The sequence below is a fragment of the Aulostomus chinensis genome, chromosome 15, assembly GCF_037954235.1.
Source record: "Aulostomus chinensis isolate RoL2024-O1b breed Wild chromosome 15, RoL_Achi_v1.0, whole genome shotgun sequence".
Classification (NCBI taxonomy): domain Eukaryota; kingdom Metazoa; phylum Chordata; class Actinopteri; order Syngnathiformes; family Aulostomidae; genus Aulostomus; species Aulostomus chinensis.
In genome coordinates this window covers 4358618-4384461 of record NC_141334.1, presented here as the reverse complement: position 1 = coordinate 4384461, position 25844 = coordinate 4358618, and the positions used below count along the sequence as shown (strand labels likewise).

The 25844-nt window shown below is 44.2% G+C and overlaps 1 protein-coding gene across 2 annotated transcripts; it reads left to right on the top strand.

Moving 5' to 3' along the window:
* The first annotated feature begins 20119 nt into the window (after positions 1 to 20119).
* Positions 20120 to 23656, top strand: LOC147248373 (uncharacterized). Of its 2 annotated transcripts, none has more exons than XM_086226395.1 (7): positions 20120 to 20408; positions 20613 to 20846; positions 20936 to 21178; positions 21257 to 21517; positions 21603 to 21815; positions 21896 to 22360; positions 22467 to 23656. In XM_086226395.1, exons 1-7 carry the CDS (start codon positions 20379 to 20381, stop codon positions 22857 to 22859), a joined length of 1839 nt encoding a protein of 612 aa, XP_086082521.1. In that variant the 5' UTR covers positions 20120 to 20378; the 3' UTR covers positions 22860 to 23656. The 2 variants fall into 2 exon arrangements, with proteins under 2 accessions (XP_086082521.1, XP_086082520.1); XM_086226394.1 differs by having other exon boundaries at positions 20121 to 20408; positions 20610 to 20846; positions 22467 to 23654.
* Positions 23657 to 25844: the final 2188 nt, after the last annotated feature.

Here is a 25844-nt window from a genome sequence, read left to right as displayed (position 1 = left end):
AACAGCCACGTTCTCTGTCAGGAGAACCTTCTGAAGCACTGGCCTGTGCAAACACACCATCCCCTCTGACTCTTCATCTGTCCTCAAAAGCAGTTATTTTACCATCAGACAACAGTTGACCAGCACAGTCAAATGGACAGAACATCAGAGGCTCCCTAAAATTCCTCAGAGGAACAGAGAGGGAATACTGCAGCGTCACTGAGTGTGCAGAGCAACAGGTTAGTGGCTTGAGACAATCAGAGTAACGGAGCCCTCGACATCCTTGCGTCTGTGACCTGTCAGTCACGATGTCACACCCCCTTTATCCAACCAAACTCACCTCACTGAACATGTGTGCAAAAACTAGCTGAAAGGAAACCGTTGTTTGTTTTTTACTTTGAGTTTTTAAATTTCATCAAGTGTATTGACGGGCCTCACATCATAGAATGTTCCTTTCTTTCTTTCTCCCTCTCTTTTTTTTTAGTGCAACCTCCAAGTATCCACATGAAACCTTGTTGGAGTCCTCACCCAGAACTCCTTCAATATAATCAAATATCAGGTGCCGCTTCTCGACTGAAACCTCTAACGTGCGCATACTAAAAAACAAGGTTGAATCTGTTATGATTTCATCATCCTGTAGTGTGCAGCAGGCTTGAATGGAGCCTAGTGAGGACAGCAGCAGGTGACACGTTATACTGTATGTTTGTTATGTGATAAATTGACAGCCATTAATAATGAGTGAGATAACACGTTGTAGACACGCTGGGCTGTGAAACAGACACCAAACTCTCTGATAGACGCATGTAGGTCAGACCGAGACAGCGACAGCGGCCTGAAATGTTTTTGGTTCTGATGGATCTCATCTTGCAAGATTCAAAATTCGACTTGACTTCGCTGCAGGCTTCGATGCCTGACTGAATAGTCAAGCTATGATCCAGCGCCCCACTTAACCCACAGACAGAATGATGAATTCCATTAAATTCAAATTTATTCAAAGAAATTGCATTGTTTCAATGAGCTAAGGTTCCATAAAAGCATTCCTAAAGCCGTTTGTCAACCCCAAGACATCAGGGTGTGACCCCCAGGTTGAGGACCAGTAGTGGCCCACGGTGTAAAATAGGTCGCCACTGCTGGCACACTTGTTGAAAGTCGGTTCTGACACAGGCATCACTGCAGCTTTGACATTCCTGACTTTAATATCTGGAGCGATAGTCTTTGCAGCATAACTTAAGCGCTCAAAGTCCATGCTTTGTTGTCTCCTGGGAAATACTTTTGTCCCTCTGGTACCTTACGACTGCGGTTGTGTGTTGTTGCAAATTGTTTCTCATCCCTCGATCACTGTGAATGTATACACGTGTTACAGGTGTGTACGTGAATGTAACACGCGTGTGAGGGAGAGGAGGGAAGTGTTCAGCATGTATAATTGTAATAAATCCAACAGCGATCGGTTTACGTGGCTTCTGGGAAGCTTTAAAGCTCTAAAGTTTGACCTTTGGACTGATTATAGGTTGAAAACATGATGGGCAGAGGGACTTGAATGATTGTTGCGGTCACGACTTGAACCAGCAAGCCCAGTACAGCTTTATATTTCTAAATCCTACACCTTTGAAAACAAAGACAGAGCCGTCCCACTGAAGGCTTTTGGTCTCATACTATGTTGTAGTCACAGTGACATTAACATTATTTAAAGTAGAGTTTTCATCTCAAGGAAGGAAACTCTTGGACCAGACTAGAAGGCAAGAACACTCGGGACCATGATTCCCAACCAGGGATGCGCACAGTTCAACCCTAGAGATTAAAATCTCTATTGAGGGGCTGAGACAACACACTATTACCGTGATACTACATTTATGCAAACAAGACCACAAATAGAGAAACTGGAAACCTACAAAGTCGAGAGTTGATCTGTGCTTCTCTCTCGACCACGTACAGTTTGTGTCTCTGCAGTATTGAGAAAATAAACTTTGAATGCCTGGATCCTCTTACCAAAGAGTGTCCGACAACCCAATCGTAACACAAAGGCCGCACCGGGACAGGAAGTTCAGGTTTGTGACTGAACACTGAGAGAAAACTGACACTGACTGACGTAGTCTTCACTCATTCTGTTCAGTTTTACAGCATAGAAACGGGACTATAAAAAGAGTCGCGCTATAAACAAACCATGTAAACAGCTCAGAATTGTGTGACACTTTGATAATTGCCCATAATTGGATTCATATTTGCATGCAATACCAGCCTGTGGGAAGAACTGCACCTGATAATGCAGTTTCATGTTTGAACAAATGCTCACAAAAAAAAAGACAAAAAAAAGATGATCGCGGTCCACACGCACTCTCAGCAGCGGGCAGAGCACTTCCTCCCGTTGCGTAACAAACAACATTCCAGTCTTCGTGGAAGAATCCTGATTGGATAGATGAAGTGCAAGTTCAGGTGATTCAAATGATCAAAATATAGTTGTGTTTTGGCAACCACAACTGAAGCATGGTCATGTACAAAGCAGAATAGCTGCAGGGCAGTGAACGGATTCCAGTGAAACGTTTGTGTCTTTATCCGCGCTGCCGGAGTCATGTGTCACGATGGATTTAGTATGCTCTTTAGAAGGGGAAGCATGCACTGAAGTTAGCTAGCAGGAAGCAAAAGACTCTCCAAAATCCAAGGAAAAAAATAATAGGGGGGATATTCATCGTGTAGCTGTTGTGAAGTTTGTGAATTTGCCAGATATTTTACCGGTGCCCCTCCTGATGGATGCATTGACTCAGTAAACATATCACATTGTCCTTTCATAAGGACACTTTTACGACTGCTGTTAACTACAGTGTCGACCGTGCTATTTGAATGGTTCACTGGATGGAGTCGGTAGTCTCGTTACTCACAGGATTTATTTCACCTGAAAATGAATGTGGTTAGAAAGACTGCAAGTGCTGAAGGTTCATCACAACAAAAGTCTGACCTCAGTCTGGAGCTGCGCTACACAAACTGGGTGAATGCGCCGGGATGCGGTTCCTGTCGACTGTATTTAACAAATGCGCTTTCCATTGTGCTTTAATGTGCATTTTTCGGCAAAGATGGAATTGCCTTGTTTGAAATTAACACCTCCATTAACCTGATATGTCAGGGTTGAATCATCGTATGTATTGATTCTTTTTTAACGTCTCAACGTTTTGATTCTTGGTCATTTGGAAAGGCAGTATGCAACATTCTTGAGGTTTAAAACCTCAACGCCTGCGACGCCCCTGCATACAGAACACCTGGTTCGGTCAGGCTGCTGGGCGAGAATGTCAGCCGTTGTTATCCTGTATAGTTTTATATCCTGCATATCTGTTATGCCGTAGATATCTAAAAGAAAAAGAAAATAAAAAAAATCAGAACAGCCGCACAGACAAGTTGGAAGTGAGGGGGAAAAAATCCAAATTGATCATCAAGACCTGCAGTGTGAAGGTAGCCTTCATGTTGACATGCAGGTTTTCTTGTTGAGAATCAGCATCAAGTACAAGAGAAATGCTGAGAGGGAACGTTGCACGACAGCTTTGACAAGTGTCAGTCAGTAGCTGCATGATGAGATTGTGAAAAGTTCCTCTGATGGTGTAGGTTTGTGTTGTGTTTAACATTCTCAGATTATGTATTTGGCAACTACTTGAATCGCTTTTTGGAAATAATCAAATCAGGGGATGTTTAGATGGAGACACAGAGACAGCAGATGCGTCAGAAACGCTGTTTCTCGTTCCAGCTGAAGGTTAACCAGGTGAAAGCATGACAAAGGTCCTCTGCAGGCTCCTCAAAGAACCCATTTTAACCCTCATCCTGACCTTCTAACCAATTCAAGTCATTTTTGATTCAAAAACTAACTTTTTCACAGTGGTATCATACAAAAAAAATGTATTACTCAGCAATGATTTGTAATTCTTTTGGAGGGCAAACGATGTCATTGTGTTAACGACGCATCATTTAAAAAAAAAACTCTTCATGGACTACTTTCACTTTTCTTGGCATGACTAAGACACACATTTGAAAAAAGAAAACCTTTAAAATTTGTTTCACACATGAGTTCATAAATGAATTATTGGTTCTGTAACTTTGAGTCTGAAAAACTACATCTGCAAAACAAATGCAAAGCATTCAAAACGTGATGTTCCAGAGCTATTTGTTGAATGAAATACTCAGGTGTCATTATGTATCACTTTTATTCTATGCTACTTATTAAATCTTGGTCACCATTCAGTCACTCAAGGATCTCTCTTCAAGAGACAGATGTTTCCAATTATAATTTTATACAAACTTTTCTGGAAATATGAATGTGAACATTTCCTCTTGGTTGATTGAGATTAATATTTTTGTAATATTCAACAGGGTAAGTCTGAAAATACTCCGGTTCGTCAGCGCTGTGGTGTGTTTCATACGTCAGCGTGACCGGCTGGCTGACAGGCCCTCTGTGAGTTTACTGACTGTTGCAGAGCGTCAGAGAGGAGTTTTCCACTCACCCTTGTTCTCACCCAGGCGGCATATTTCTATCGGCTAACGCTGGTTTGTGGGTGTCGTCAGAGGCCTCATCACTGACGTGTGCCAGGCTCTGTAGGTGGACTGACTCACACTCGGAAATGTGCTCCCACAGGCCTGTGCACAATGCAAGTTTTGGATTGATTACGTTCAGAGAGGAAATGACAGAGGCATGAAAGACTGGCCGTCTTTGTTCTTTTGTCTCTGTTGCATTTGTTGGTGTATTGCCCTCAAATTAACCTTTTTATTTTTATGCTGATTCATTAAACCAGTACTTTCTCCCTTGTCACGTGCAAAAACGAAAGGTAGAAGACCTTAGCAAGAGACAGAGCGTAGCACTGAAGCTCCTAGGGCCTAGGCGCTGGGACAGCACGGACCTCCGCCTGGGTGGGGTGAATGTAAAATGAGCAGCACCCAGAGAGCCCCTGCACACGACTGACTGTGTGTGTGTGTTTATTTGTGTGTGTGTGTGTGTGTGTGTGTGTGTGTGTGTGTGTTTGTGTTTTCTGCAAGGCAAGATGGGGATGAAACCTGATAATATTTGGTAGCTGCACTGCAATGTAACTTCCTTCTTCCACTAGGTGGTGCTAGGGAACATGCAGTCGCTCATCCCGTGACGACAACAGTGTACATTGCTGTTACATCAGGCTACTTCCTGTAACCACGAGGTGGAGCTATGCCTCAAATTCAGCTTGTAGATGTCATCAAGCTGGGACTTTTCTCATTTAATTTGAAAAGTTGGTCCCATGTTGCACCCCTCAACTATTGCGGGTGAAAATCTGCATCATAGCTTTGTCGTAATCCTGCTAACAGTCACAGAAAACATTCCCTTCTCAGTGGAGCTCACAAATCTACCAAGGATGTGACCTTGCAATGTCCGCAAACGCAGCCAAACTTCGATTGTGTCATGGAAGACGCGTCAGGAAAACAGGAAAAATAGGAAAATGATGGGTATTTAAAGAGTAACCCTCATACATTGCACCCATTGAGAGAAACATAATGATTTGATACTTCTGCTGCGTACTCAGTGCCAGAGTTTTCTACTCTTCACTCCATTTAGATGAAAACAGATGAGTGAAAGAGTAAGAGAGAGAGAGAGAGAGAGAGAGAGAGAGAGAGAGAGAGCAGATACACAGGCTGTTGGCTTTTGCTCAGTTTACTTTGTTTTCTTAGAGCCTATAGTAACAAAAGCTGTGATACGGCGCGACCTTTGACCAGGTTCCCTCTGACAGTTACTGTATGGGACCATGATGGATGGCTGCTCAGGCTCACTGACTGTCCAAACACTCACATTCATAACTGCACACTCCTACTCGGTCATAACGATACACATTCCCACAAAGCTGAACCACAACTGATACACACTTGAACCACCTCCAGAACACGGATTAGGTTCTAACTTCAGATTTATTCAGATAAACTGGTAGCTCTGTGTGTGTGATCTGAATAAAGAGAATTAAGAGAGCAGAATCAACAAATAACAAGTCAATGATTTGGATTTTTTTTTTTTGTATGGCCACAATTCTAACAGAAGTTTTTTTTTTTTTTTTTTAAGTCTCCACCACCTTTTTTCCATTCGTCCACAAGTAATGTCCTGTCTTTGTCCTGAAGAAACACAGAAAAGTCAAAGATGCTAAATAGGATGAGGTTTAGAAAACATCAGCCATTGTAATAGTCTGAGGTTACATCCACACTAAAAGGTTGGGCCCTGTCACCGATGTATGTCTTTCCCACGTCAGTCATGTGACTCTTCGCCTTGATTAGTGATTGATTAGTGGTTAATTGAACTCGGGTTATGAACTCCAAGCATTGCTGATCTTGTTGTCTTTGCCAGCAGCAACAGCTTATCAGTGACGTTTTAGATTCATTGCTAGTTTTATTTAGCATGAAAACGTTTTAGCGCAGGCGCGTCACTGTCATGAGCTTCCAGCATTCTCCTCAGATTCAGGCGGACAAATATTTTATGATATCTTCCAGATGTTTGACGTCTCTCCTGCCTTTATTACACTACATTAATGTTCTCAGCTTGACTAACGTGATATTTGTTAGATAGGTCAGATTGTTGCTTTCACTTTAAATCCTGTCTTACTTGACTTTTTTAGTTTGTTTTTGGATTTTTGTTAATTCTTCTGTGACTCAGCATCTGGATCTTACGCTCACTTGTCACATGTTGTTTTACATGTGCACATCGAATATATTCACAGAGTGCAAATGCACACCAGTGGCCTGCTAATCATACAATTGGTCACACCCCCCTCTGCTGGACTAAATACAACATTACAAAGGAGAAAATTGTAATTAAATTGACACAAAAATCCCCACGTTTTGAAACACTAGATGAAATATGTTATTTTATGAATCTCTCTCTTTCTGTCTCTCTCTCTTGCGTGCACCCTCACACACACACTCACACACACACACAAACACACACAAACACAAACACACACACACACCCCACAGACATCCTGATAGGAGATTTTCAATCACATGAATATTTCGAAGAACCACATGCACGCACTCTTACATGGAGGAAAAAGATGGTGCAGCTGTTACCAGAAGCATGAACACATACACACACACACACACACATGCACACACGCACACACACACACACACACACACACACACACACACACACACACACACACACACACACACACACTCATACTTCCAGGTTGAAGTGATGAGGTGTCAGATTTCCTCCTGCAAGGTCCTATGGTAAACAGATGTGAGCTGACTGAGATGGATCAATGCACATATATTTGTGTGTTTGTGTGTTTGTGTGTGTGTGTGTGTGTGTGTGTGTGTGTGTGTGTGTGTAAGTGTGAGGATCAGAGATAATCAGACCCTCCTAATGACCCCTCCAGAGAGACTCCAACTAATCCCCTGCTCCTCCGGGACCCACACTCATATTGTGCGCCTGCCTACCTCAGCCTTCTCTCACGGGGGTGCGTTTGGTCCCGGACTGGTGAGCACTGGGTGGGCGGGGTTATGAGAGGAGAGTGCTGGTTCAGGTCAAAGGGGCTAGAGATGAGATGGGGGACTGGTGAGTGATGTGTGTGTCTCTGTGGTTGTGTTCATGCTGTAGATCTTACCTTTCAAATTGATTTCCACCTGCCAGTCAGTGATATGAAGAAAATAAACCCAATGACACTGAACGGAGGAAGGAGGGTGGTTGGAGGGGGCCTCTTTTAAGAGGGCTTTTATTTCAAAATTTGTTTTCAAAGTTAAGAAGTTGGTTCTACATTTGAAATGTTTTTTTTTGTGAGTCACCTGCTTATCTAAGGCAACAAACAAACACTTTCTTTTTTAAATCATTATGTCAGCAAAACGCAAAAATAAAGAGAGCAGTCACTTTACATGTATAGTAAATTACAGCCTGGGGTACATTTTAGCTGCAGAGCGAGTCGGATCTGATGAGGTAATGATTACATGAACGACCCTCAGGGCTGACCTGTGAGGGGGGAGCCAGTGGAGGGATTTCGAGGCCTTAGGGGCTTTAAAAGTGCAGAGGACCCTGACAAAAGAGCACATTTGAATTTTAGATGTATTACATGAATCCTCTTAGAGGAAAGAATGAACGGAGGACTTCAAAACAGCTCATATGTGTTGCTCAAAACAAGAAAAAAAGATTTTGCATGAAATGTTCCTCGCTGCAAGTTAAGAGAAATGTAAAAATAATACAAATAAAATCTTTTTTTTTCCTTTTGCCTCTAAAATGACCCACGCAAAATATCAGCCAGTTCTTTCAGTGTGCTGCACCCACAGTAAATCCTGAACCAGAGACCCTCCACACGCAAGAGACGGAGGACAAGAGACGCAAGAGACGTATTTGATTAAATGTAGGTTAGGATGTCAGACGACCAGAATTCCCCAGCAGGCTAACGTCTGAAGGTGAGCTGTGCCTGCTAGGGGAGCTTAATTATTACCACAGACACACAGTCAATAAACCTGCTTCATTCCAGATTAACCCAAAGATCTGAAAGTAGAATATAATCATCCAGCAGAAACAACATTCAACACACACGTGGATGTGGGTTTTGTCCACATGAGGGTTCCTGCGTAGTTGGAGCTTGTGTGAGGTGCTGGACTGACGACTTTGATCTCTACAAGGCTTTTCAGTCCGCCTCCGTCCGCGTGGATGAAAGGATGAAAGGAAAAAGAGGTTTTGATTTTAAGATGCTTTTGGAGCCTGCAGTTGGATGTGAGGAATTCTGACAACAGATTAATGTTAAATTCTCTCTCTCTCTCTCTCTCTCTCTCTCTCTCTCTCTCTCTCTCTCTCTCTCTCTCTCTCTCGCTCTCTCCTACCACCTGTGGTTGTGTTGAACCCTCAGCTCCTGCCCCTGAAAGGCTGCTGAAGGAGGATCATGAGCCTCCTTCAGTGTAGATCTCCAGCCAGCAGAGAGCAGAGGTAAACTGAGACGAAGCTCACTGGAGGCTGTAGGGGACACAAGTCACCAGCAGGTGGCAGTAGAAGTCAGACTTCTGTGTCAACGCCTGACTGCCACTCAATAGTTTCCTCTGCTTGGCAGAGAGCCACATTTATATTAGGGACAAGTTATTCTGGGCTCATTTGCACCTGATGTTCACTTAATGAAGATGGAGACAGACAGAAAAGCCCTGGGAGAGCAAATCTCCTGACATGATGTCCAAATAATACCACCTCCCAATAATTAAGACACAAGCATTTACATAGAAACACGTGAGACAAACCCACACGCATGTACGGGTACACACCACACCACACATGCACAGTCACACACCCCAAACACTAATGAGCTCAACAACCTTTTCCAATCAAAACATCATCAAGCAAATTAACAGGAGAGAGGCAGTGGGGGGGGGGGGGGGGGGTGATGGTGTGATTTTTTTTTTTGTCAGGGTGAATCTGAACGGCCAAAACCATTAATGGAAGCACAGATGAAGCAAATTCATCATTAAATGAAACTTAAAAACAAAACCAAAAACATTTATTGCAACTGCTCTAATCTGGGGTTTAACACTTGCAGGGTCGTAGACACAGAACCAGGAGAGTCTCTGTCAGCTTGACTCGGTTCAGGGGTCATCGCATTTAGAGTCAACATACAGTAATCTGAAATAAACTCCTCACAACCTGCTTTTTTCTAGGTACACTAACTTTAATATATTTAATGCAGCCATGCAAAAATTGATTTCCATATTGTAGATATTCCATACGTCACGGGCCCTCAAATGACAGGTTGAAATGCCATGAAATGACACGCTCGAGTGCTCGTAACCAAAATCAGTTTGCCACCTCCCAGCTCCAGGTGTCACAACCTACAGCCAATATCATATTGAGCTCGTCAAACTTTCATCTGGCGTCTGTATTTTAGGATGGATCAGTTTCCAGCAGCAAAACTGCGCCGACTGAATTTCCATAGCATAAAAAGTGGGTCAGGGTGAAATATCAAAGGTCACCCCACCATGTGGGATGGATGGGTGGGTGGTCAGAACAAATCTGTTGCGCGCAGCACCAGAGGTCTAATTTCCCCTCCATCTTCTACGAATGAGTCCTCCTGTGTCAGAGGAATCGATTTCTCCATTTTAACAACATTTTCAACAAAACAGTTGACAGATTTTGATATTTGAGTTAACATGCAAATACACGCCGAGGAAATAATGTTGTTAATACCACTGATCGCCCCCCTCCCCCACCCCAACAACAATAACAGCATAATCTGCTGTGACTGCGGTGGAATCTAATGTTTCTAAACTTGCCCTCAGTGTTTCCTGCCTCTGGTGTGAATAAACCACCCTAACTGGCTCTTTGGTTCATTAGTATAAAGGTTTATGAAAAGGCTTCATTAAAATTGCATCCAGCATTTCAGGGCTTGTAATGAAAGTTAATGCAAGTGTCAAAACCTTTCCCGCTAACCAAACTGGCCCGGCTCTGCACTGCTGGAGACGTCGGGATCCTGAACTCACCGCACCTGCAGAGGTGAAACAAATAAAGTTGCTGTTGTCCAGCGGCTACGCTGCTCTTGAGGTTCTTTTATTCCTCTGCTCACTTCTGCAAATATCATTTGTCGTTTCTGTGGAAACGCTATTCGGCGTTAGCTTACTAGCTTAGATTGTGTGGGTCACTCTCAATCCAAATGACTGCTAATTATTGAATTTTTGGGGGACATTCACCTTTGCAGGACGTGTTTAGTCCAGGAAGCAGCAGCAGCAGCAGAAATGAAAATGATGCCAGGCAGCTAACAGGTGGTTTCCTGATGCATTCATGGCCTGCTTGAGCAAAAAAAGAAGCCTTCTTATAATAGATACAGAACAACCTTTCTCCTCTGTGGAGCTGTGAGAGTCCCGTGCAGCACTCAGGGACCGAAGCTGCAACTTTATGGTGACGCATGTTGATGTTTATCGGTTGAAACCCAAAAGCAAGCCTGGAGTTTTCAGGTTTGTCGTGTCAAACGACTCCCGTCTGTTAGGATGTTCTGGCAGGGCCAGTCGATGTTTCAGTCTTTAAAGTGAACATCACTTGAATGTCCAGCAATGATGATGATGATGATGATGATGACGATGATGATGATGGTGGTGGTGGTGGTGGGATGTATCAGCTATGATCATTAGTCCAGAGGTCTGAGTGGTAGCAGTCACTCCGGGTCCATCAACACCAATCCTTGTTCTCTCTTTCCCTCTCTCTCTTTATCTCTCTCTCGCTTTCCTGTTCTAATTGCCTGAAAAGTCCTGCTGCCACCCATTAGTCTAATATCCATTAGTCTGCCTTTCCTTTCCCCAGACCACCACTCCCTGACTTTACTACACCTCTGAGACACACACACACACACACACACACACACACACACACACACACACACACACACACACACACACACACACACACACACACACACACACACACACACACACACACACAGGATTATAACAAACGGACATTAACAGAGGCTCAGAATGGTGCAAGGACACATGCAAGCACAGTGACATCAGCACGATGGTTTTTCAGTGTTTTTTTTTTTTTTTTTCCAATTAGTCCTGCAGAGGTGCCAGCGGAGCCTTGATCTGCTCGATCTCTGGCTCACCCTCAAAACTCCTCCACATGAAAACAAGCACGCCATCCCTCTTCCCCTAGAAGTAATGTTGTGCTCCTCGGCAGGCCTCTGGGCGAGTGCGGATCTCTTTTCCAACATGCTTTTATCAGAGCGGAGAAACGGAAAAGGAACAAATTATTTATTTCACTAATCCTTCAGGAATGTATTTAAACCTTTCCTTTTACTTACAGATGATAATTCTTGGATGTTTCCAACACAAGACGATTGAAGGAAATCAGAGAGTTGTATCCGGCAAAGAGGCTAAATACATTTAGACCCTCCAGAGCTGAATGAGTAAATATTTCTGTTTTCTTCGCTAATGATGTTATAATCTGTGTCATTTTACACCTGGACTGAGTGTTGTCAGACTATTGGATTTGTGTAATCTTCCGAAATACTCACACAATATCAAATGAGAAGTTAGACACAATTATTTGGAATAAGGATCCTCCGAAGCTCCAGCAACAAGTGCTTTGGGACTGGGTTTGTCCAGACAAAGCAGTGTTTTTTGCTTTGTCTTCATTTATTCCTCCTGTTCAGTCTCTTGCTTTTATTTTGGTCTCTCTCTTTTCAGAACCTCTGCTTCCTGCCCGTCCCACTGTCCTCCTTCCTCAGTCTCTTTCGTTGTGCCCTCCCTTCCCTCTGGTGTCACCTTATTTTCTTCTCCGAGCTTTTCTGACTTCACCTTTTATGACCTCAGATTTTTGCCCGGTGATTCTGAACGTGGAGAGGAGGGTCAGGGCGATAGTCGGACCTCAGATTGAGGAGGAGCAATGTCGTTTTTCATCCTGGTCGTGGCACCGTGGATCAGCTCTTCACCCTTGCTAGGGTGGTGGAGGGGGCTCTCCAGCAGTATGGGGTGGATGGCCCCTTACAAAGGGCCGTTCAGTCTTTCTACCGGAGGAGTGAGATTCTGATCCGCGTTGCTGGCAGTAAGTTGGACTTGTTCCTGGTGAGGGTTGGACTCCGCCAAGGCTGCCCTTTGTCACTGGTTCTGTCCATAACCTTTATGGACAGAATTTCTAGGCACAGCCAGGTGGTGGAGGGGGTCGAGTTCGGTGGCAGGAGGATGTCGTCTCTGCTTTTTTGTGGATGACGAGGTCCTCTTAGCTCCATCAGGCCACAACCTCCAGCTCTTTCTGGGACAGGTCGCCGCCGAATGTGAAGCGGCTGGGATGAGAATCGGCACCTCCAAGTCTGAGGCCATGGTCCTCAGCCGGAAAAGGGTGGTTTGCCCACTCCGGGTCGGGGGGGAGGTCCTACCTCAGGTGGAGGAGTTTAAGTATCTTGGGGTCTTGTTCACGAGTGAGGGTTGAATGGAGCGGGAGATTGACAGGCGGATTGGGCCGGCATCCGCAGTGATGCGGGTGCTAGACCAGTCTGTTGTGGTGAAGAGGGAGCTTAGCAAAAAGACGAGGCTCTCGATTTACTGGTCAGTCTATGTTCCAACCCTCACCCGTGGTCATGAGCTTTGGGTAATGACCGAAAGAACAGATCCTGAATACAAGCGGCCGAAATGAGTTTCCTCCGCAGGGAGGCTGGGCTCTCCCTTAGAGATAGGGTGAGAAGCTCAGTCATTCAGGAGGGACTCAGAGTAGAGCCGCTGCTCCTCCATGTTGAGAGGAGTCAGTTGAGGTGGTTCGGGCATCTGGTGAGGATGCCTCCTGGACACCTCCCTCGGGAAGTCTTCCAGGCATGCCCAACCGGGAGGAGGCCCCCGAGGCCGACCCAGGATGCGCTGGAGGGATTATATCTCTTGGCTGGCCTGGGAACACCTCGAGATTCCCCTGGAAGAGCTGGTGGAAGTGGCTGGGGAGAGGACAGTCCGGGCTTCCTTGCTGAGCCTGCTGCCCCCACCACCCGGACCAACCGGATAAGCGGAGGAGGAGGAGGAGGACGATTCTGAACATCATTGTGGTTACAACATTTGTTCATAGCTTTTATAGAGGGTTTAACTGATGAGTGCAAACAAAAATCAAATAGCAAAGTCTGCTGTAAATAGCTAGAATACATATTTATCCTAAAGTGACCAGTGTCTCTGGATTAGAGCATAAAATTGATACTTACTCCACTCATCTTGTCCTATAATGTATGTAAAACGTGCATCTTTTCATTTATTTTTTGGGGTGAAAGGTATTGACGGTAAGAGAGGAGAAGAGTGTAGAATGAGCTGAGAATGAGAGGAGGAAGAGAGGAGGAGGGGAATGAAGAGGCTTCAGCCATATCATGAGTCCAAATCAAGGACTGGACAGAGAGAAGTGGAGGAGTGGATCACAGCATCACTATTTCATGGTCTGAGGCAAAAGATCCCACAGTGTCAAGCAGTCAATCAACATCAGCCTGTGTTGTGTGTGTGTGTGTGTGTGTGTGTGTGTGTGTGTGTGTGTGTGTGTGTAAAAGAGGGTCATTGTTCCATTTTTAAATTTTCATATGGTACTATGTATCTGTCACTCATTGCTTTGGGGCAATAGGATAGGTAGAGCTGTGTGTGTGTGTGTGTGTGTGTGTGTGTGTATTGCACACGATGAAAAAGATTAAATATTAAACTTTTACCTCTTTGACCGACCCGCAGTATGCAGCCAACTGATTCAAGGGACGTTGGGCCTTGGAAGGTCAGAGGGTATGACATGGGATGAGAACACAGGCGATGAAGAAGAGCTGAGGGATTTGCGAGTCCTCCCTCATCTCCATCGTCTACAGAGTCCATCCTCGGTCTGCTGCCTCAGGGCGATTCACAGCTGCGCCAGAAGTTGTCGCGGGGCAGGAGATGTCTTAACAGTAAGACGTGTGAACCACGAGAGATTATGGATCGTCTGCTGGGATCCTGCGGTGTCACGGCGATGAAGGGACGGCTTCCCCCTGAACCTGCGCTCATGTAACATGTCCAAACAAACAAATAGGAGGCGAGGCAGGGCAACATCACACACACACACACACACACACACACACACGCACACACACACACACACACACACACACACACACACACACACACACACACATACATACACACACACACACACACACACTGCCCTCCAGCATGAAAGAATGATGACAGCATGAATGATGTATTGTACTGTTACATATCACAAACACTCACCCACACAGACAGTGCAGGGCAGAAACCGGGAGCGAGATGACGGCTTCTGTAATGTAGTCTGTCGACGAGGGCACGAACGGAAAGCCCAAAAAGAAAGAGGCAGGTGTTGAGTGACAGACAGTTGAACCTCTGGTACATAATAACAGTCCTTCCTAATTGTTTGTATCAAGACACCGGCGGGTGGTGAAGGTCATGCAGGTTGATGCTTTGTTGAAGTTTACAGCACAAAATAAATGATTCAACCCAAATTCCAACAGGTGACATGTTTCTAATCTGGGTTTTGTAAGCGGGATTCAGATTAAGGGTGTAATTTTCCTGCTAGAAGCAAAAAAATAACAATCTAAAACTCATCACAAATGACAGGGGTGCAGCTTTGATGTCGACATCCAAGCCTGAAAGAAGAAAAATGTGATCCTTTGACATTTAAAGCCATTTGAGATGATATACAGGTGACATTGAAGTAAGAGGTTAAGAGGACAAGAAAATGCTTTGGCATCACCATCCATCCATCCATCCATCCATCCATCCATCCATCCATCCATCCATCCATCCATCCATCTTCTACCTCTTACCCTGTTCACGGTTGCGGGGGGTGGGGGGGGGTGGAGCCTATCCCAGCAGCCTTCAGGCGAGAGGCGGGGTTCACCTTGGACGGGTTGCCAGTCCATCACAGGGCCAACACATAGAGACAGACAACCATTCACACTCCTTGGCATCACTAATCTGGAAATAAGAAGACATTGTAAAAAGCTAATTGTAGTTCACAGCTAATAATTGGTAACACAACAGTTAGAGGCAAGTGTAAACAAACAGAAATACTGTATATTAGTATTTTGAATGACCTGTAATGGTCTATACAGCATTTGAGCGTCTGGAAATGGAATTTAATTTCTCCTCTTTTCAATTTACTGTGTGTGAAATCAATAAGAGTGAAGACGAAAAAAAACAATGAAGTACAAATGACCAACTAAGTGGTGTAAATTGATTGTTTGCCCTGCTGTGTATGTAAATGTGGCTGTATGTGTGTTTGTCCATGGGTGTCTGTGAGTGTGTGTGTGTGTGTGTGTGTGTGTGTGTGTGTGTGTGTGTGTGTGTGTGTGTGTGTGTATGTGCGCGCGCCCCACAGGGAGTGTGTGCTCTGTGATCCAGGTAATCAGACCGGAGAGTGAACAGGAGAACAAACGAGAGGTGACTTGTCTCCATCCATCTTCTCTCCTTCTCTCTCTCTCTCTCTCTCTCTCTCTCTCTCTCTCTCACTGACCTCATTCATTCCCGTCTCCACTTATTGATCGACGAGGGTGACGCTGTGTTGTGTTTGCAGGCCGGTTGTGACAACCTGGTGACAAGGTTCCACAGGGGACACGAGAGATAGATGGAGGGAGAGAGAGAGAGAGGGAGAGAGAGTCCCACTCTGAGTGCAGACACAGATACATGTCCTGGCTCTCAGAGCAGGGTCACACCAGCATGTGATGAGAGCGCAGCGCTAAACCTGTCTGGTGTCGGAGGTGAAAATCCCATTTATATTCTCCATAGAGAAGTTGATCATCGGCTTCGATGTCATCACCCTCCTGGATCGACTCACCACAGGTGAGCAGGTTGCGAAACGATTTCACCTGCTCCTGTAGAAGCCTCGAGTTTGAAGGAAATCAACCTTGCTCTGTGAAAAAAAACGTTGTTTTTTTTCTCCTTTGGGATCTCACATTTCCGATCAGTGGAGCGATTTGTTACCATAGAAACACACACCGTGGCAGTTACTGTCGGCCATTTTAAGTTTCTCAAGTTCCTGCCATCGTTTGAGAGAAACCTGGCTGCAGAAACGTGATTTACCTCTCTGACAAGAATGGTTGAAGATGTGGATGTTATATGTTTACTGACAGCAGAGATAAGTTCGCTGGTGATGACAAAAAGGTCAGTTGCCGCGAAACACATTGATTTTTAAATAACGCTGGGTTGGAAATATCGTTCCGGTAAGAAACTCCTTAATCCCGAAGACAGTCACTGTCCTGTGCAACTGCCTTTTCCAGTTATCGTTTTGCACTGCACATGTCTGACGGTCATGATTCATCTGTTTGCTAGTCGTCTTCATTCCTGGCGTAAAGAATTTGCTGAAACACGAACGGAGAAACTGGATGGAAGACTTACTCCAGGAAGTGGAGCTGAAACGCACAGTCTAACCAGAACCTTTATTTCATGGAAATTCCTGGGTTCGGTGGATTTAAAAGCTGTATGGAGCAAACGTCCCTCATACAATGATGTCTTCCCACATAACTTAAGCCCCTGCTGATAATGAACCTTTCCGTTTCCATCTCAGCAGTATTTACAGTGAGAATTACTTTATTTTATTTTATATGTAAATCTATTAAATCCCTGTTTACAGCTTCCACATTCGCAACTGTGAGTCAGGACTCTTTTAGCCGTACAATATCATCATAACACAAGTTAGCGTTTCATATCTCACACTCCGACCCAGTAGGGGGCAGCATATCGCTCCCTCAAAACACTAAAAATGGAATCTCCCCCTCTTTTTTTTTTTTTTTTTTTCAATTTTAATGGCGACTCCAGTGATTTCTTTTGTATGTTGGCTAATTGGTTTTAAACAACAAACCCATTATTCATCCCACCTGCAGAGTCACATCAGAGGCTTTGGTTCACAATCACTGCAGACATTTCGCGATCGGTCAGTCAATAGTGGTTGCATGCAATCTGCACCCAACATTTTAGCACGCGCTTCACATATCGGCATTCGCCTCAAAAGCAGCACATGTGATTATGGGTGTTGACACTCACAGGATGGATAATTAGTAACACTGCACTGATTCAAATGATCCATCATGGCTGTGACTCGCCAATGATGCCAGTGATTTATCACCGTGTCGGATTATCTGAAACTGCAACTGAGCGCTGAAAAATGCACAATTACCCTTTATTTATTTTTTTATTTTTTTGGTGTGAAGCATCTCAGATCGAGTGTTTGATTAAGTCTCCATCACAACCTCCTGTTTTATCTTCAGTTCCATGGCGAAAGATCAAAAGTATGAAGGACCAAAGAAAAGCCTTAAAAATATCAGGAATAAAAGCTCCTCAGAAGATTTTGGAGAAAAAGAACATGCGACCGACACAAATGAGACTGACAGACTTATGAATCCTCACTTTACTAATAGATCGTAGCCATGGGGGCACGCCAGAAAAGAGGAGACCTCGATCTGCTGGTTGTGCTTGACATCATCTGATGGGATTTGGATCCAGTACAGCGCCACAGGGATGAAGTAGTTTTGTAGGCCTCACTAGAATGACTGCTGTTGACTGAGGCATTACCTAATCCTGAGATATCTGCTGATGAAGACGAGTTCACATGTTTTAAAAGTACAACTGTGGCTCCTGCTGAAATAAGAGCGCATGCATTATTCATAGCTGCTCTTTACATGTTAAGTTTGTGTCAGCAGAGTCGTCAGCCTTGATTTATGTTGAACAAATAACACATACAAATGCATTCTGCACACACACACACACACACACACACACACACACACACACACACACACACACACACACACACACACACACACACACACACACACAAGCCCACAGAGGTTTTAATTCATCTGTGCTCAACTATTGCCAGTTCTAAGTCTGCAGGCTTTACTGGAGAATATGGAGATGAACATCTGATTTGCTTCAGCAGGATAATGCCTTGCCGTCAAAAAGAGTTTCCTGCAAAATAAAAGTTAATCATTGTGGGGCGCAGATCTTTTGGAGTAAATCCTGTGGGGTAAATGGCTGCGAGGCCTGAGTTGGTCAGTTGTTTTACAGACGGCGACAGACACCACGCAGAAAGTAGCGGGTCAATAATGATAACGAGAGCAGCAGTCGGAGGTTCGTCTGAGAGCAGCGGAACAGAGACAGATGTGGCTGCTGCTATAGATCCACGCCGCATTATCTGGCAGGCCTCAGGCCAAACGGCAGCCATCAGGGCACAATAGGAAGTACAGGTATACACACACACACACACACACACACACACACACACACACACACACACACACACACACACACACACACACTGCAAAGCACTTATCTATTTTAAAAAAAGAAGGAATCTCTCTCTCTCTCTCTCTCTCTCTCTCTCTCTCTCTCTGTGAGTTCTGTACCAAAACCTCAACTGAATTTGTCCTGTTGATGTATAAAGACAACTGCATTCATCCCACTGACGGCTGCTCTGTGACGGATGACCCACACAAAATAAGTCTGGGTTCTTAGAAACTGTTGATACAATAAAAAAAAAAGAAAGTGAGGAGCAATAAAAGTACGTTTTCAGGTGTCATTACGTCCCCCGTTCGATATGCTCATCCCTGACCAAAAAAATCTCATCAGAGGATATTGAAAGTAATTAAAAGTTTGTGTTTCCAATAATGTATTTTAATAGAAGAGAGTAATAACAGGAAATTAAGGCCAATATTGTTAACAGTTGAGGATCCTTTTAACAATGCTGCTAAAAAAAACTGCTGAATACCACAAGCCAGCTTTATTTTACAGGCAGATTTATACCCGGAACGACTGCACTGTCCTAACTGAAGTACTGAGTAATTTGCCACAGATGATTGTAGTTTTCAGAGACAATTTTATGTGGAACAGCAAGTGACTTTAGAGAAAAAATAAAATTATTAGACAAACGCAAAGAGGTCATTTTGAAATGTTCTCAATCCAGTCTATTCGTGATGAACTCTCACGCTTCCACACAAGCACAAACCTTTCAACATTTTGAATCTCCCGCTCAACTCAACACACGCGTGCCATCTGATACACCCACCTGTTGCCTCTTGGCGCGCGTGTGTGTGTGTGTGTGTGTGTGTGTGCGCGCGACGCGCAAACACACCCCGAAACAAACACCTTCAAACAATGAATAGCGCCACACGCCACAAAAAGTTGTCAGTTATCAGAGGAGTGTGTCAGTTTGATCCCTCTGGTCTTGTGAACAATGACTGACAGGAGGAAGAAAGGATTTTGTGGGCCGATCCATCCCCGCCCGGAAGAAAACCTGTTGTTTAAATTCAAAGAGTTGAAGTGATTTTACGAAGAGTTGCAGATGGGACATTAGAGGTTAACGGAAAAACTGATGGATCACTTGGCAAAAGAAGATTTCAACAGTAAATGTATCAATAGGTCTTAGATGAGTTGGGAATCAGGACTGTAGGACTGAATACACCTTTCGGGAACACACACACTTAAAATATTTCCATATCAACTGCTCGAGATGCTTTAATCAGCATGGACAACAAAGCTGGTTGAAATGTCCAGATGATGTCACAGTGCAACAGGTAAAGTCTTGTTTAAACATGACGGTAATATTTTAAACATGTTAAAACTACATGGATGGGGTTAAAAAAAAGATCATGGCTCGTGTGAGATTTTACTGATCGCATCATGAGAAGCAATAAGATTCAACTAGCAAAACACAGATTTGCAGCATGAATGCAGAAAGAACTCCGTTCATTCCCATGGAAACGGTTCAGTGACACAAGTAGCCAAAGAATTTCGTCTTTAATCTGAAGATTCTGAGCGCGGGCCCAGAATTCCGACCTCCAAAGGGAGGGAACTGCCGTCATGTATGACACAAAAGGGCGAGCTGAGATGAGAAACGCTGTAAGGAAACCTGCGAGAACGCCAAGGACGTCGGGCTGATAGGACAAGCTGAGATAACTCATTCATTGTTCATTCAACACAGCTGATCAGGCATGGAGCATCAGGACCAATCAAGAGTGGAGGTACCTTTTCTCAACAAGTCATACATCACACCAAACCACAACAGAAGTTACCTCCAACAGAGCGGAGGTGGAGCCATACTCTCTAAAGCATAAAGCACATAAACACATGAAAATATACATGAACATTCTATCCGTATACGTCTAAACTCTGTATCTACATATCTGTGTTAAACCCCCACATGTGAATCTGTGTCTACCCAGCAGAATATTCAAGTTGCAGAGCAAGAGTTTGAGACGGAGAACATGGAGGAGAACCTCTGGGGCATTTTAGCTCAAAATGTTCAACTCGAGGCCCAAAATGGTGCGCTGTTGGAGCTAATACACACAAAAGATAAGACCTGGCAGAATATAAACCAGTGTTTGCAGGAAGAATTAAAACTGGCCGAAGAAGGCCTGCACATCCTCAAGATGGCTGATGGGTCCATCTCGTGCCCAAAGGTAAGATTTGAAGGACCTCTGCCCTCTGCTTCTTCTATGTATCCAAAGTTAGAGGGCTTTGTTAGTACACGTGTATTTGTGTATTTCAGTTACTTGGCCTGCAGAATATAAAACCGAGGAGGCATGATGAAGAGAAGCAGGCCTACAGGGATGCCCTCCAGGAGAATTTAGCTCAAACTCAGTACATGGAGTTTCAAAACCGTGGTCTGACTGACCTGTGGAGGAAGCAGGACGTCATGAGGCTGCAAGAAACGCGGAAACTACAAAATGAGCTTTCCTTGGTCCAACAGGAGCTGCTGGCTTTAAAAGGGGCCCAAGAGTCCTTTCAACAGGTAAAACATGACGAACTCCTGCATTCTGTGTGTCCTGAGTTAGAGGACTGTTTTTAAACATGGAACGGTGTCTCACAGTCACAGGCTTCTGACAAGCAGAACACAGAGAACAAGAAGAGGAAGCAAGAGAAGAAGATGATGTACTTGGAGGAGGCCATTAAGGAAAGTGTGGCTCAAGGTTTCCTGATGAAGGCACAAAACAAGGCTCTGATGGAGCAAATGAAGAGTAAGGACAGTGCCTGGCAGCAAAAACAACAGAGGTTACTGGACACCCTAAATAGAGCCAGAAAGGACCTGCTGACCTTGGCCAAGGCTCAGGAGACCACGCCACACCAAAAGGTAAAAAGTGAAGGACCTATTTTCTCTACTTATTCAAAGTTCAAGGACTGTATTCAAACTCTGAGTGTACATTTGTGTCTTTCAGCAAGAGGACGTCCAGATTCCAGAGCCAGATGAAGAATTCCAGAATCTAAAGGATGACCTCTCTCTCATCATGGCTCAAAGTGTGCAGGGAGCGGCACGAAACGACGCTCTGGCGGAGCTAATAGAGAGAAAGGATATCAGCTGGCAGCAGCAAAAGCAGAAAATGCTGGCGGATCTGCAGATGGCCAAGCAGGATCTGCAGACCCTTCAGAAGGTGAGCTCACCTTATTTCAAAAGGCAAAACATGAAGGGCAGCCTCCAAGGACTGTTTTTAAACCCAGTTATTGTCTCCAGGTGTCGCTGGAGGCCTCTGCCCATCAAAATATTCCAAAGACGGAGCAAAATGAAACCATGCAGGAAATGGAGGAGGCCGCTAAGAACAGGTTAGCTAAACGTGCACAGCGGGAGGCACAGCACAAAGTTGTGATGAAGCTGATTGAGAAAAATGGGCTCAGCCTGAAGGACGACAACAAGAAGCTGCATGAGGAAATTCAGCTGATGAAGGAGAAGGAGATCAAATGGGAGCAAGAGCGGAATGAGCTGCAGGATCAAGTCATTAAGGCTAAAATGGACCTCCTGACTGCTGAAGAGAATTATGAGTCTGAGCGAAGGGAGATGGCCGAAAGAGCGAAAGAGCAAGCCAGAGGAATTGAAGCCAAAGAGCGAGAATGGAAAGACAATTTCGACAAAATGGAAGAGGAGTGGTGCAAACTGCGGGCACAGATCGAAGTCCTGACCAATCAAAATAAGGAACTTCAGGTCGGTACCAAACATTTGCTGATTATTAGGATTTAAATACAAATTATTTGGTTCATTTGTAGCCATGAGATGAGAACACACTGAACTAACATCTCTCACTTTTCAGGAGAACGCCTCAAAAAATGCAGTGGAAAACAAGGAGATCCCAAAGAGGAACGTGAAAGAGGAAAAACAGAGGCAAAAGGACAAGGAGAAAGAGCAAAAGAGGCAGAAAAAGGAGGAAAAGAAGAGGCAGAACGCAAAGGAGAAACAGGAAAAGAGGCAGAAAAAGGAGGAAAAGAAGAAGCAGAAAGCAATGGAGAATGAACAAAAGAAGCTGGAAAAGGAGGAAAAGAAGAGGCAGAAAGCAATGGAGAATGAACAAAAGAAGCTGGAAAAAGAGGAAAAGAAGAGGCAGAAAGCAAACAAGGAGGAAGACAAGACTCAAGATGAGGACTGGAAAAGGGAGAACAAGGGAAAGATGCGGCCAAAATTACTAAACCGGTTGTGGCCAAAGTGAATGTGTCGTATCATAACTAAAACGGCAGAGGTGGAAACCACAGCATGGCTTTTTGAAGCAGCATCCTGCCCTGAAACGGAGGAATCTCTCCACTTCACAACAGCAAAGTTAGAGGAACAATTCCAGCATGGAAAGTTGCTTGGTTTGCAGGAGAGATTTCAGACTCAGTCCTGTTTGAGAAGTTCACTTTCATATCACTGTCATGTCCATCGGCTTCTGAAAGCTTTTCAGTCTCTCTGCTCGGATTCATCGGAGCAGACGACGAGTGAAAGCTGAATCAATAAGCTTTGAAAATCCCATTATTCCTCCAATTAAATGGGAACTAATTAAGTTCCTCTGATGTGACCTTGTGTTTGTGTGCGTTCAGTCAAGCTGGTTCTAAGTGATCCAGACAAGAACGTATGGTAACATGGACGATGCCTGGCGCTGTAACACTTGTACAGCAGCGCGCTGGCCTGCAGGTCCTATTGTCCTGCTCCCATCAGCCCCAGCGGGAACCCAGTTACAAGGGTCATAGGTTGCTATGGTCTTTAAAGAAAGGAAGCCTTGTTTTCCAGATGACCCCAAACATCCTGCCCCTGCTGACCTGACAGCTGACAGATATACCGGGTTATGATAATCCATATTAAATGCATTGTGTAAAAAGTGTGTGTCTGAATGTGTGGGTGTCTGCAGGTCACTGAAACTGAGAATGTAGAACGAATGAATAATTAAAAAAAAAAAGATTCAAATGTTACAAGTGAAATATTCTGATAATTGTGTGGTTGTTGACATTACTGCCTGGTATTTGTTTGAAAAGTTTAAATTTGAATAGTTGTGCTTTCACTTCATCCAAAAAATAAATAAACAAGAATAATCAAGATACTGATACGCGTCTCAGTGTTCCTAGTGATTCGTGAGTAATCCGCGCATTTTGTGACGCTTGGTTTCACAATACCACTTTGTCATACCTCGACCAGGCGCTATGCTTATGGTAAAGTTGGTTTTTGGGGCGAAAAGGAAGATTACTGAGGCGGGCCATGGTCACGCTAATAACTGGAAACAGACACAAACAGTGATTTCATGTTCCGCAGTTTCATATTTCGTTGCATCTGAAGCAAACCGGTCGGACAAAGTGAAGTTTCATTCACGTGACGAACACACATGTGTTGGAGGCAGGGTCACTTTCATGTTTCATTATCCGAGGGGTTTTCGGCTAAAACGTCAGCGTTGAGTTCCTCCGATTCTGCTTGTCCGACGTGACCTGTGGAACGCTCAGGTTGACGTGGCATATTTGTGGATAATTTGATGATTTTTTGTGGGATTTTTTTTTTTTAGCAGGATTCCAGTCAAATGATGAAAAACAACACGTAGTCAAACTTTTCCAATGTCTTAATAAGATTCCGCTAATATTTCTGGACACTGTGAGAACCATACATAGAGCTGTAATCATCATCTGTTGTGCCTGGAGGGGGAACCCAGGGGGCTGGAGGAGGAGAGGAGAGGGGTTATAAAGCAGCACCTATAAAACAGCAAAAACTCCTCTACCAGCCCCTCCTCCCCATTCCCTCCCTCCATCTTTTCTCCCCTCAGGGCGCTAACCTCCCCTCCAGTCCTCTCTCTCTTCTATAATGCCCCCTCTGATCTGTGAGCTTCTCCTGTTTAATCCTCAGCCTGCTGCTCTTTTAGCCCGTCTTTCCTCCATCAGTCTCAGTGACGACTAGATGGTCAATTGCCCACTGAATATATGTCAGTCTCAGCCTCACGCCTCCTCACATGCAGTGTGCACAAAATCCTACAAGGCATATGAGGAATATTAGATATCAGATTGCCAGTAATCCATATGGCTGCCACATCAAGTGAAAACACATTTCTCAAAAGAAAAAAGATATCTTGTTGAAGAAATTATTAAAAAGCAAATTCATCAAAAAAGATATTTCACTGTGTCAGGAATAGTAAAGACCCTCAAAATGCATGTCAGATGGCTACAAATACTGTAAAAGAATAAGAAATAAGAAAAACTGAATAAAAGCATACAAATACAATAGAGATATTTGAAAATATGTGAATACAGTAAATATGGTTAAGATGGAAAAATAACCCCCCAAAAAAACAACAGCTAAGAACACAACCAACACACGGTCAACAAAAAATGATGAACGAGAGAAATTTGGCCCCACCCACATGCAAACCTGTCTTTTCATTTCAGTCAAAGGTGGTTTTCCAACAATTAGCTTCCTTTCTCAGCAGCTAAACGCTAACTACATTAGCATTCATTGGCTGCTCCCACGGCGACAATCACAGGTTGCCTCACGGTCAACCGGCGACTCCAAGGTGTATTTTGTCTGACTCAGATCATAGATGCTTATTGCGTTTGAAGACTATAAAACCATACCCGCTTTTACGACATAGTATCAGGTGGAATGTCATGTACCTTCTCTCGCCCCAACTTCACCATTATTTATAGGGGGGCCCTCTGATCAGCCACTTAAGGACCCAGACGTTGAGGACAGTACTGTGGTTTGTGGAATGGCCTGTTGAATGAGAGAATGTGTAATGAACAAGAGGCATTCATTATAGATCACACGCATCATTTATTCATCTGTCTGCCCTGTCTGTCTGTCTGTAAACATGCCTGTGATTCTCTATGCAGCTATGTGCCGCTATGTGATTGTGTGGGAGGTTTCTTCGCTGGCTTGTGCTGTATTTATTTACATGTGGGAGCACATACGTCGCCCGGTCTCTGCGCGTGTGCAACTTTCATACCCAAAGATGCTAACTGCTGCTTGTAAATGTTATTTCTTCATGTTAGGAAGAGATGTTTTCTTTCATCTTGTTATTATTTCATGCAGCAAAGCCATACATCCAGCAGATAAATGCAAGAGGTGAAATGAATATTAAAGTTTGAGTGACAGATGCCATCTAGTGGCCATAAACATTATGAACACAGAAAGGTAGGAAATCTCACAACCTCAAGGAAAATCTTCACAAGGAGGTGGAGGGAGC